The sequence below is a fragment of the Gadus chalcogrammus genome, chromosome 12 (assembly GCF_026213295.1).
Source record: "Gadus chalcogrammus isolate NIFS_2021 chromosome 12, NIFS_Gcha_1.0, whole genome shotgun sequence".
Classification (NCBI taxonomy): domain Eukaryota; kingdom Metazoa; phylum Chordata; class Actinopteri; order Gadiformes; family Gadidae; genus Gadus; species Gadus chalcogrammus.
The window spans coordinates 20,137,616-20,150,365 of NC_079423.1; the positions used below are offsets into that span (position 1 = coordinate 20,137,616).

The 12,750-nt window shown below is 50.5% G+C and overlaps 1 protein-coding gene across 2 annotated transcripts; it reads right to left on the reverse strand.

Moving 5' to 3' along the window:
• Positions 1-584: 584 nt before the first annotated feature.
• LOC130393832 (zinc finger and SCAN domain-containing protein 25-like) lies at positions 585-4,938 on the reverse strand. Of its 2 annotated transcripts, none has more exons than XM_056604589.1 (2): positions 4,137-4,938; positions 585-854 (listed from the first exon to the last, which is right to left on the reverse strand). In XM_056604589.1, exon 1 carries the CDS (start codon positions 4,898-4,900, stop codon positions 4,214-4,216), a length of 687 nt encoding a protein of 228 aa, XP_056460564.1. In that variant the 5' UTR covers positions 4,901-4,938; the 3' UTR covers positions 585-854; positions 4,137-4,213. The 2 variants fall into 2 exon arrangements, with proteins under 2 accessions (XP_056460564.1, XP_056460565.1); XM_056604590.1 differs by having other exon boundaries at positions 4,121-4,938.
• Positions 4,939-12,750: the final 7,812 nt, after the last annotated feature.

Genomic DNA, 12,750 nt, shown 5'->3' on the forward strand with positions numbered 1-12,750 from the left:
TGATTCTGGTTGGTGCTCCAGCTAGTATGCATTTTATATAGATTAAAGCTAGCAGCTACACACGGTGCGATTGCTATGCCAATGTGGTTATAGTTGTTTTGTCAGATTGACATAGGCCTATGTGACGTTACACTCCTGTTACACTCCCGTTACACTCCTGTGACACTCCTAAACGTTGGCATGGCTGAGGGGAAACAAGCTAAGACCTACCCCCAATGAAGTCTGTAGGTCCACCCCCCCCCCCCCCCCCCCCCCCGTCAACAATTGTTCTCTACCCCCCCCCCCCCCCCCCCCCGTCAACAATTGTTCTCTACCCCCCCCCCCCCCGCTTGAAGGTAGGTTTGCTGGTAGATCTCGGGAGGTTGGCTACTTGAAAAGTAGATCTTGGGTCAAAAAAGGTTGGGCACCCCTGTCCTAAACTGTAGGGGATTTTATTTGCGGGCAATTTGCTTATGATGTTGTAACGAGTGAAGTCTACATTGGTCCTTTGCGAGTGTTTACTGGTGGTCAGGTGTTTCCAATGCCGTTTCGCAAAACAAGCCAAAACACAAACTGTGGTTTTCACCTTTTATTGTTCGAATAGGATTTTCAACAATACACTTAAAATACACGTAATGCATCGTTGAATGGCTAAATAGCTTACATAAGGGTACTGTAACGGGTTCAGCGGAGTCAGGACACAGTTCTTTGAAGGAAAAGGAGCGAACTCCCATTTATTTCCCCTTCGGGTTAACAAAAAATCCACATGCAATAAAAGGACAACGTTCCGTGTGTGGCTGGGTCCGTCTCCAGCACTTATGACGCTCTCCCTGGCTCACAGAGAGCGTCTTCCCTCTCTCTCTCTCCACCCCTGACTGAAAGACAAGCAGGCACATAAATACACACTTCCTGATTGGGTCCGATTGCAGACACCTGTCAGCAATCAGACCCCATCACCCCAGCAGACCCGGTGCTCCATACTCCCCCTGCAGGCCAGACGCCGCCCCACCTCCACATACCCCCACCGCCCGACACAGGCCGGGGACCCATCCGGCCGTAAACCTACTCCCCCCCCCCCGCGGGAGAGGAAGTCTGCCACGACCATCTGCGCCCCCGGCCTGTGGGCCACCCGGAAATTGAAAGGCTGCAACGCGAGGTACCACCGGGTGATCCTCGCGTTGGCATCCTTCATCCGGTGGAGCCACTGGAGGGCGGCGTGGTCGGAGTAGAGGGTGAACTGGCGACCCAGCAGGTAGTAGCGAAGGGCACCGACCGCCCACCGGATGGCGAGACACTCCTTCTCTACCGTGCTGTACCGACCCTCGCGGTCCGACAGCTTGCGGCTCAGATACAGCACCGGACGGTCGGTCCCCTCCACCTGCTGGGTCAGGACCGCGCCCAACCCCCTATCCGACGCGTCTGCCTGGACAGAGAAAGGGAGAGCAAAATTAGGAGCACACAGGACTGCTTCCCCACAGAGGGCTGTTTTAATAGCCTCAAACGACACCTGGCATGGCTCCGACCACGGGACTGTATCTGGGGCCCTCTTCCGGGTGAGGTCGGTCAAGGGGCTGGCCAGGTCGGAGAAGTTCGGCACGAACTGCCGATAGTAACCCGCCAGCCCCAGGAACCGCCTCACCTCCTTCTTGGTCCTGGGCCGAGGGGAGGCGGCGACCGCCGCGGTCTTACCGACCTGCGGCCGGACCTTCCCCCGCCCCAGGTGGAACCCCAGATACTGAATCTCCCTCCCCCTGATCACGCACTTCTTCAGGTTGGCCGTGAGCCCCGCCCGTCTCAGCGACTGAAGGACGGCCGCCACCTGCTGCACATGCTGCCCCCACTCGTCACCATAGATGACGATGTCGTCAATGTAGGCAGCAGCATATGCAGCATGAGGCCGTAACACACGGTCCATCAGTCGCTGAAACGTGGCCGGGTCCCCGAACAACCCGAAGGAAGCACCTTGAACTGGTAAAGACCGAGCGGAGTGGAGAACGCAGTTATTCTCGGGCTGCCGGAGACAACGGAATCTGCCCTTCGTGCAGTCCAGGGTCGTATAATACGTGGCCATGCCAAGCCGGTCCACTAGCTCGTCGATCCGAGGCATTGGGTAGGCATCGAACTTTGACACCGCATTCACCCTACGGTAGTCGACACAGAACCGGACAGACCCGTCCGGCTTCCCCACCAGCACGATGGGACTGCACCAGTCACTGTGGGACTCCTCGACGACGCCCAACTCTAACATTGCTGCCAATTCGCGCCGTACCACGTCTTGCTTGTGGACGGGCAGCCTGTAGGGACGTGTCCGCACCGTTAACCCAGGTTGCGTCTCGATGTTGTGAGTTATTAACGGGGTGAGACCAGGCAGGGGCAAAAAGACGTCGGCGAACTGGAGCTGCAGACTGCCCACGTCCACCGCCTGACTCCCCGACAGATCCTCTCCTCGGCCGACCGGAGGGACAGGCCCCGGAGTAGGGACTTCCGGTCCGAACTCCTCTCCCTCCGGTAACGCGACTGGGACCACATCAATCCACCTTTTGAGCAGATTGATGTGGTAGATCTGTCGGAGTCGCCCCGGTCCGGCCGCACTACCTCGTAATCCACGTCCCCGACTCGCCGTGTGACCACAAAGGGACCTTGCCACTTTTGGTGCTAGAGGTGGGCAGCAGAACGAGGACCCTATCCCCTGGTGTAAGATCGCGTAATCTAGTCCCTCTGTCGTACAGGCGTTTCTGATTCTCCTGGGCTTGGTGCAAATGCTCACGTGACATTACCCCGAGTGAGTGGAGCTTTGCAGGCAAGTCCATGACGTACTGGATTTCGTTTTATTGTCTCTGGACCCCTCCTCCCAGTTTTCTTTAATGAGGTCCAGGACGCCCCTGGGCCTGCGCCCATAGAGCAACTCGAACAGGGAAAACCCTGTGGAAGCCTGAGGAACTTCCCGCACCGCAAACAACAGAGGGTCTAGCCATTGATGCCAATTTCGAGCATCCTCCAGTACAAACTTCCGGATCATGGACTTTAACGTCCGGTTAAACCTCTCACACAAGCCGTCAGTGGCTGGGTGATAGACGCTCGTGCGGATGGCCTTGACCTTCAACAACCCGTAAAGTTCCTTCATCGTGCGTGACATGAAATTGGTGCCCTGGTCAGTGAGAATCTCTTGGGATTCCCAACCGCGATATGACATGAAACAACGCCTGCGCAACACTCTTCGCAGAGATATTGCGCAACGGAATTGCTTCCGGGTATCGGGTTGCGTAGTCGATCAGGACCAACACAAATCGATACCACTGTGCGGAACGTTCTAATGGCCCGATAATGTGCGCGATCGAATGGGGCCTCCACCAGGGGAAGGGGCCGCAAGGGAGCCCTGGGGATGGCGGGGGGATTCACCAACTGGCACTCGGGGCAGGAGGCGCACCACCTACGCACTTCCGCCCGAATCCGCGGCCAATAGAATTGAGCCATTATCCGGTTTAGTGTCTTCTCGTACCCCAAATGGCCCGCCATTGGGTTGTAATGCGCCGCCTGGAAAATCATTTTCCCGGCGGCTCCTGGGTACCAGCAACTGGGTAAAAATCTCCTCACTCTCGGTGTCACGACCCACCCGATAAAGCCTATCCCTAACGACCACAAAGTGTGGGTAAGTCAGCACTGCGTCTGGCTGTACCCCTCAAACCATCAATAGCAATCACTTGGTCGAAGGCTGAGCGTAAAGTAGCGTCACAAGACTGTTCAAGGGGGAAATCGTCCACCGGTTGAGAACCTCCCGCCTCCTCCCCCGATTCCTGATCAGCGTCGGACACCCTTGCATCGGCACAGAACACAGCGCATGACCTACATGTCCCTATCTGTCGTGTCCGCACCCCCGTTGACTCGCTAACCGCCCCTGGAAACCCAGCCCAATCTAACCCTAGAACCAGGGGGTGCGTGAGGCTCGAACTAACCGCCGCCTTGACTCTATGCGTTTTCCCCCCATAACGAATTTCAATAGGGACCAAGGGATACGTGTGAACATCCCCGTGTATACATCTCACCGAAACGCTCGATGCCTCTATGAATGCCTCGGATCGCACCAGGCGCTGATGGATCATGGTCTGCATACACCCCGAATCCAACAGCGCCTGGTACGTACCCCGCTGTACCCTCACCGGGATACGGTACGCCTCGCCGGGACCGTGGGGAAGAACCGGGGCACCGGTGACGCGGACGACCTGGCCCACCTCCATCAACGGACAGTCCCGCCGAATTTGGCCCGGCCGTCCGCACCGCCAACACGCCTCCCCTGCCGTCTGAGTGCCCGTCTGCGGGACGGGGTGGGAAGGTGCACTATGTGCCTGCTCCTGACTGGGACATCCCCCCCATCTCGCCATCGGCCCCTGGGTGGGCCTGTCCTGCTGCAGGGCTGCCGCACCGGTCCGCGGGCTCGGGATCGGCGGTCCGACAGCGGGGGAGCCAGGTGGCCCTCAGCGATGTTGACGGCCGCCGAGAGGCTCCCGGGCTGGTGGTACCGGACCCACGTTGATGTTCTGGTCGGAAGCCCCTCGACGAACCTCTCCAGGGCCACCTGCTCCACTATCTCCTCCGGTGTGTGTTTTCCCGGGCCCAGCCACCTCCTTGCCTGGTCCCGCAGCTGCTGGGCGTAGGTGAAGGGCCGGTCGCCGTCGTTGAAGGCCAGGGCCCGGAACCGGCGGCGATGTTCCTCCGGGTTTAGGCCCAACCGGTCCCGGATAGCCCTGGCGACGGTGTCAAAGTCCTTCTGGGCCGCCGCTGGTAGGCTGTGGGCCGCGAGCTGGGCCTCTCCCGTCAGCAGAGGCAGGAGACGGTGGGCCCACTCCTGCGGCGGCCACTCGGAGACCTCGGCCATCCCCCGGAAGGTCTCCAGGAAGGCCTCTGGGTCGTCGGCCTCCCCCATCTTGGGGACATATATATGTCGCCACAGTCGGGTTTCCCCGCCGCGTTCTCCGGAGCCGAGTAGCTCCCGCATGGCCAAGGAGCGAGCCAGCTCCACCAGGACCTCGTTCTGGGCCTGCTGCAGTTGGGTCTGTCGCTCCGCTCTTTGTGCCAGTTGTCTGAGGACACTGGCCAATGATGGATCCATTCTTGACTCCGCCCCACTTTGGGCTCCAGTGTAACGGGTTCAGCGGAGTCAGGACACAGTTCTTTGAAGGAAAAGGAGCGAACTCCCATTTATTTCCCCTTCGGGTTAACAAAAAATCCACATGCAATAAAAGGACAACGTTCCGTGTGTGGCTGGGTCCGTCTCCAGCACTTATGACGCTCTCCCTGGCTCACAGAGAGCGTCTTCCCTCTCTCTCTCTCCACCCCTGACTGAAAGACAAGCAGGCACATAAATACACACTTCCTGATTGGGTCCGATTGCAGACACCTGTCAGCAATCAGACCCCATCACCCCAGCAGACCCGGTGCTCCATACTCCCCCTGCAGGCCAGACGCCGCCCCACCTCCACAGGTACCCAGTAGGGTTGTCGCGGTGTGGACATTTTCACACCGAATAATACACTCGTGTCAACACCGGTATTACCGAGTATAAACGGTATAAACTTTGAAACTAGGTCAACCGCCATCTTCTCCGTAAACTCTCCTCTCACACTCGGTGACAGCGTCTGGCAGCGCGCCAATTCTCGGTGACAGCGTTTTATAACGTTCTATATATAATAGTATAATATAATTGTATAGATCAGGGGTTTTCAAAGTGTGAGAGAGTGAGCTCCCCCTCAGAGAAAAAAATTCAGCTGAGTCCCCCCCCCCAATTTTTTTTTCTAAATACCTGTGTTTTGAAAGCTATTTTAATTATTTTACACATTTCAAACATCTCCGATCATAATTTTAAAACATTTGGAACATATTTTTGAAACATTTGAAACAAATTTAACATATTTTTTAAACATATTTCTGAAACATTACATCTTTTTGCGTTTTTAAACAACAAAATTTAACAACTTTATCTAAGCATGTTTTAGCTTAACCTTTGTTAAATACATTTGAACATCTTAATCTGTGTAAACTGCCAGTTTACAGATTCATTCAGGGTCCCCGACTCTGAATTTTCTGAGTCTAATCAGATCTGCCTTTTCAGTCCAGAGATTCGACTATTCGGCGGGGTTTGTTTACCGGCGTTGCTATGGTGACCTCAATTATTATAACCAACTGAAAACAACGCCGGTTTGAAACTAAAACTGTGATTCTGAAAAAAGTATAAATGCTATCAAAATTCCGTTTAGATAGTATTGAAGATACAAGTGTGTAGATTTGTTTAATGGTTTGAACGATGGTAAACGGTTGAAAAAGGAATGAGTTACGATGTCTAGAAGTAGGTGTATCAGAATGGGCTGACTTCTTCAATGAAAACAGCTGAAAACGAAGCAGTATGAAACTAAAACTGTGATTCTGAAGACATTTTAAATGATATCGAAATTCTGTTTCGATATTATTGAAGATACAAGTGTGTAGATTTGTTAAATGGTTTGCACGAAGATAAACGGTTGAAAATTGATTTAGTTATGTTACTTCTACAGTTGAAGTTTGACTGATGATTTGAATCATCGTCTTTCAGGGTTTTCTTCGGGTTTATTTTTTTCTCACGTCGCGCCCCCCCTGAAGTACTCTGGCGCCCCCCAGGGGGGGCGCGCCCCACAGTTTGAAAACCACTGGTATAGATAATATCACTGTTAAAAGCTCTGTGCGCCTCCGGATGGCCGTAGCGCGGGGAGCTCTCATAGGGATTGGGCTTCGCGGGGTTTGTTTACCGGCGTTGCTATGGTTACAATCTTGTAAGGAAGCGCGCCAATTCTCTTCCGCACAGAGCAGAACTATGGCCTATTTTACACATTTTTATTTTCTTAACTATAATTATATATATTTTTTTTAAGATAATAATAACTCGGTGATAGCGGTAACACAGCAACCCTAGTACCCAGCACTATTCAAACCACACTCAAGCTTATGGTTATTGTCCCCACCACTTCTAAATCAAACTGACGCCGTTGGAGCTACAGTGAGAACTCGACTGCTCTGCATGAGTAGCCGAGGAAGACGCAATCAGACGGCAGCGGCAGTGGCCATCTCCATGTCGCGTGTGTATCTTCTACCACCATCAACGCAGCATCGCAAGAAGAGCAAGCCCACAGGACGGTTAAGGTGCCCTTAGCGCAAACTTTGCTGCAACTAAAATACCTTTAAGTGTTTTGCACAAGAGATCATTTCTGCACCTTTCATAACAGTTGATTTAAACCAAAGGACTTTAAGTGCACAAGAGACTGAAACTTTATTCTCATTTTCATATAACAAGTTGATGTTTACTTACCCTTTCTTATTTAATTTAATTGAAATGCATTGATACTTACATTGTGTTGATAATGAGATTGGGTATGTTGGTGGTTACACTGTAAACATTCTATCAAACCAATAACACTAAATTAAGAGACAACTGTATTACTGTGAATTTAAAGGTGTATTGCTGTCACTTGGCAAGTGTTTAATGTATCTAGCTTACCTTTGCAAGAGGCAATATCTTTGTTTATTGTCACTCAGAGTGATATAAGTTAAATACAGCTGTAAACAAATACCTCAAAAATATTGTAAGCTACCCTTAACTTAACTTTACTTCTGAGTTAATTACTAAGATAACGATAATATTGAATTCAAACCAAACTAAAGTAACCAAGTAAAATGTCAAAAAAAAGTTTGAGCTAACCCCCGAGAGTGACAAAGCCATTGATGATGACATGAAGCAGCATTGCACAGAAGCACAACCACAAACGACTGAGTCGTCAAACTCAGCTTTGTGTTTGAAATTGTAAATAATTATACTCGAAGAAAATACTTTTGTTTTGAGAAAACAAAACAGGGTAACCCTAAAACCGAACCAAGGTAATCTGGACGGATGAGCAGTTGGCCAATGTTACATTAAGGTTTTACGTTTATATACCTCACAAGAGCCACAGGGAGGCAGAGTTCGTAAATTGACGGAAAAGGGCCAAGAACTGCACGATGAGCAGCTAAGAAAGGTTGCACACCGTTTCAGCCTGAGCTACGAGAAGTGGAAGGCTATCATTAAGGACGCCAAAGGGACGCTGAGTGGTCAATGCCCAAACAATCTGCTGCATGAACACATCACTAAGGTCAGCAATGCTTCAAAGAATCTAAATGATGTTTATGAAGAGCTAAGACACATCAACATTCCAGACCAAGACAAGCGTCGCAGAGTAGACACCTGTGAAGCAGTAACGAAGAGGATAATTGAAACTGCAGGAGGTTATCTAAAAACTGAAAAGGGTGAATGTCAAGTGGATGAAGAACATTGTGTTAAAGAAACAGGATCTGTGAGCAAGTCTGCAGCCGCAGATAAGATAAGCATTAAATCTCACCGCAGCAAGTCCTCCAAGTTCTCTGCCCAAAGCTCTCAATGCAGCTCAAAAAACACGTTCAGACATTCAAGTCAGTCTTCTTCAAACAGGCAATACGCTGCTGCCGAAGCTGCTGCCAATGAAGCCGAATTGCAAGTTCTGCTCGGAAAAAGAACAACATATTGAAGAACTTGAAAAACTCGAAGCTGAAGAATCGGAGAGGAAGAAGGTTCTAGAGGCCAAGCGCAGGCAAATAGAGCGAATGGATACAATAAAGAAGCTAAAGGCTGCCAAGGCACGACTGCAAGTATATGAGTAGAATGAATGCTCAGATGAAGAAATCGACGGGCTGCTCCATCAACATGGGGTCCCCTTTAAGGAGGAAAAGAAGGAGGTCAATAAGGAAAGTAACCTGTCAAAGTCTCACCCTCAACAACAAGCTATGCCACTTCTGAACCAACAGCAGCCCTCGTGAAAGTGTTCACAGCAGCCCTCGTGAAAGTGTTCGCAGACTCCATCAGCGTGAGTCGTCTTCCTATACCTGAACCATCAACGTTCAACGGCGATCCACTCAGGTTCAACGATCGGAAGGTTTCATTTAAGACTCTGATTGACCGGAAAAACATACCGGGTGAAGAGAAGATATACTACCTGCGAAGGTATGTGGCTGGAGTTGCGAAAAGGGCCATAGAGAGTAATTTCCTTCTAGGCACAGAGTCCGCCTATCACGCAGCGTGGACTATCCTAGAAGAGAGATATGACAATCCATTCCTCATCGCCAAAGCCTTCAGAAACAAGCTTGATTCATGGCCCAAGATAAGCTCCAAAGGAAGCTCAGAACTCCGAGAACTTGCTGACTTCCTCCGCAGCTGTGAAGCCGCCATGTCTCAGATGGATGGTCTTGAGATACTCAATGACTGCAACGAGAATCAGAAAATGCTTGCTAAACTTCCAGACTGGCTGAGCTCAAGATGGAATAGAAAGGTTATGGAAGAGGTAGAACATCGCAGGTTCCCAAGCTTCAGCAAGTTCGTCACACGTGAAGCAAAAATTGCCTGCCACCCAATAACATCCCTCCACGCTCTGAAACCAGTTGAAAGTGAGAAAAGCAGGGATCCAAGGAACAGAGGTCCTGAAGCAAAGGTATTGGCAACAAATTTAGACGAAAGGGCTGCCGCCATAAGCTGTGTGTTCTGTGAAGGGACAGGGCATAGTCTTCACAAGTGTTATAAATTCATGGAAGGAACCGTCTCTGACCGAGTTTGTGCGAGAAAGGAGGATGTGCTTTGGCTGTCTGAGGTCTGGCCACCGCTCAAAGGACTGCGAAAACAGAATGATCTGCCAAACGTGTGAGAAAAAACACCCGACTTGCCTCCATGATAATCGCACCGAGGAAGGAAGGATGTCAACAATGCCTAATGCAGACATGTCAAACGGAACCAAGATAGAACGCTCACAGCATAGGGCAACAAGAACCTCACTTGAAGCAACATCCAATAGAGTCCTCCAGCATGTCAAAGACACTCATACGTCCACCATCATCCCAGTGTGGGTGTCAGCCCGAGTAAGCCGGATTGTGAAGTTCTTGTGTATGAACTTTTGGATACACAGTGACACAACCTTCCTCCTGGACGACACTGCAAAGGCTCTACATGTGAAGAACGAACCAGTTCAGCTAAAGCTCTCAACAATGGCTTCAAGAAACACTGTTGTGTCCTGTACGAAACTGACTGGTCTGCAAGTAAGAGGAATGTACTCTGACAAAATAATTCCGCTGCCAGTGACCTATACAAGAGTATACCTGCATTGCTGCAAACAGAGATCATATTCCAGCACCAGAGACGGCGAAAGCATGGCCACATCTCGAACACATCGCAGATGAGATAGCTCTGCACCTAAGCTGCGACGTAGGCTTGCTAATTGGCTACAACTGTCCTCAAGCACTCGTCCCAAGACAAGAGGTTTCTGGTGAAGAAAATCTGCCCTTTGCACTGAAAACTGACTTGGGCTGGAGTGTTGTTGGCTACGGCAACTTATGTCTCGATTATGGAGATGCGATTGGACTGAGTCACCAGGTCATCGTGAAGCAAGTGCTACCAGGTAATCCATCCTTATGAAATCTCTCAAGCGAAGTGCACTACGTCTGTAGAACACAGATCCAGGAAGTTGTCTCGCCTGCAGCTGTCATCAAGGTGCTGGAATCAGACTTTGTGGAAAGAGCTTCAGAGGACAGCAACATATCTCAAGAAGACCTCAGATTCCTGAGGTTGGAAAAGGGCATCAGGCTCAAGGAGGATGGTAATTATGAAATGCCACTGCCATTCAAGAAAGACGGACCCAGCTTACCAGATAACAAGATATGTGCTATCCACCGTCTCAGATGCTTAGAAAGGAAGCTGAAGATAAACGAGCAGTACTACCAAGACTACAAGACCTTCATGGACGAGACCATAACCCGTGGAGATGCAGAAAAGGTCCCGCAAAAAGATATCGGCAAAGCCCCAGCATGGTACATTCCCCACCACGGGGTGTATCATCCGCAAAAGCCTGGGAAATTTTGTGTCGTCTTCGACTGCTCCGCAAGATTTAAAGAGACATGCCTGAATGATCATCTCCTGAGAGGCCCAGAGTTGACAAACACCTTGATCGGAGTCCTCTGTCGGTTTCGTCGAGGTCCTGTGGCAATCATGTGCGATATTGAGCGCATGTTCCACCAGTTCCACGTGAAGGCAGAAGATCAAGATTACCTACGTTTCCTATGGTGGGAGAATGGAAATCTCGAACACCTCGCCGCTGAAGGACGTGGACGCTTCAGTTTAAGACACCATCCGCTTCATCCAGAGGGATTTCTATGTTGATGATGGGTTGGCAAGTGTACCATCTGAAAGGCAAGTGATCCAACTAGTGAAAGAGGCAAGAGAACTATGTAGCACAGGCAAACTCCGGCTGCATAAGTTCATCTCTACCAGCAAGGAAGTCCTAGCCACAGTCCTTAAAGAGGAATGTGCTAAAGTTGCCAAGGACTTTGACATGGCACTCGGAGAGCAACACATGGATAGAGCACTCGGTGTTCATTGGTGTGTGTCTTCTGACCAGTTCCAGTTCAGGGTGCTTGTCAAAGAAAATCCATTTACCCGAAGAGGAGTCTTGTCCACGGTTGCCTCAGTATATGACCCGCTTGGGTTCGTGGCACCCTTCATCCTGGTTGGAAAGCAGATACTGCAGCAGATGTGTCGTGATGAGCTCAGTTGGGATGACCCCTTGCCTGATGACCTTCGACCCTTGTGGGAATATTGTCTCAAAGACCTGAAAAACCTGGCTGGTGTGAAGATCCAGAGATGCTACACTCCACCAAGCTTCAATGTCCAACACTATGAGCTCCACCATATTTCCGACGCCAGTGTGTCAGGCTACGGAGAGTGCTCATACCTTAGAGCGTCAGTACATCAGGTGAAGTCCACTGTACCTTAGTCATGGGAAAGTCAAGAGTCACCCCTTCTAAGGTCACGACCATACCAAGACTAGAGCTGTCAGCAGCCGTGGTAGCTGTCCGCACCAGTGACCTGCTCAAGAAATAGTTTGAAGTAGAATGCCTACAAGAAGTATTTTGGAGTGAATCAATGGTTGTACTTATACATATATATATCATATATATCAGTAATGAAGACAGAAGATGTCATGTGTTCGTAGCAAACCGCATAGAACGCATCAAGCAAAGCACAGAGTCAGCGCAGTGGAGGTATGTGACTACTGAGGAGAACCCAGCAGATCACGCCTCAAGAGGACTCACGGCAGAACAGCTTATAGCCTCTAACTGGTTCACAGGCCCAGACTTTCTGTGGCAGAAAGAGCTACCAAGTGGAGATGTAAAGGTGGGAAATATCTCAATTAGTGACCCAGAGCTCAAGAAGGCCCTGGTTCATGATACTCAGGCAAAGGAGGTTAAGAGTGGTCCGACTGGTTAAGAGTGGTGAAAGCCATTGCCAGGCTCAAGCACTGTGCAAGAGAAGTCAAGGGTCTCAAGCCGAAGTCCTGTGAAGCAAGCCGTCTAGAGGAAAGGAGAGAAGCAGAGAGGACCATAATCAAGATGGTTCAACATGCAACCCTATCTCAAGAATTCCAGTGCCTCCAGCATCACAAGGAGATAGCTTGCACAACTTGGATTTGAGACCTAAGTCCATTCCAGGATGACAAAGGAATCACCAGAGTGGGAGGTCGCTTAACTCATGCTGCCCTACATCCACATGTGAAGCATCCAGCAGTTCTTCCATAGGACAGTCATGTGTCAGCATTGTTGGTCGAACACTATCACGAGAGAGTGCACCATCAGGGCCGAGGAATGACTATGAACAAGCTCCGCTCGAATGGCATATGGATCCTTGGATGCAGCAAGGCA

Coding starts and splice junctions, on each gene's coding strand:
- LOC130393832 (XM_056604589.1), bottom strand. CDS start 4,900: ATGGGGGAGGCCGACGACCCAGAGGCCTTCCTGGAGACCTTCCGGGGG.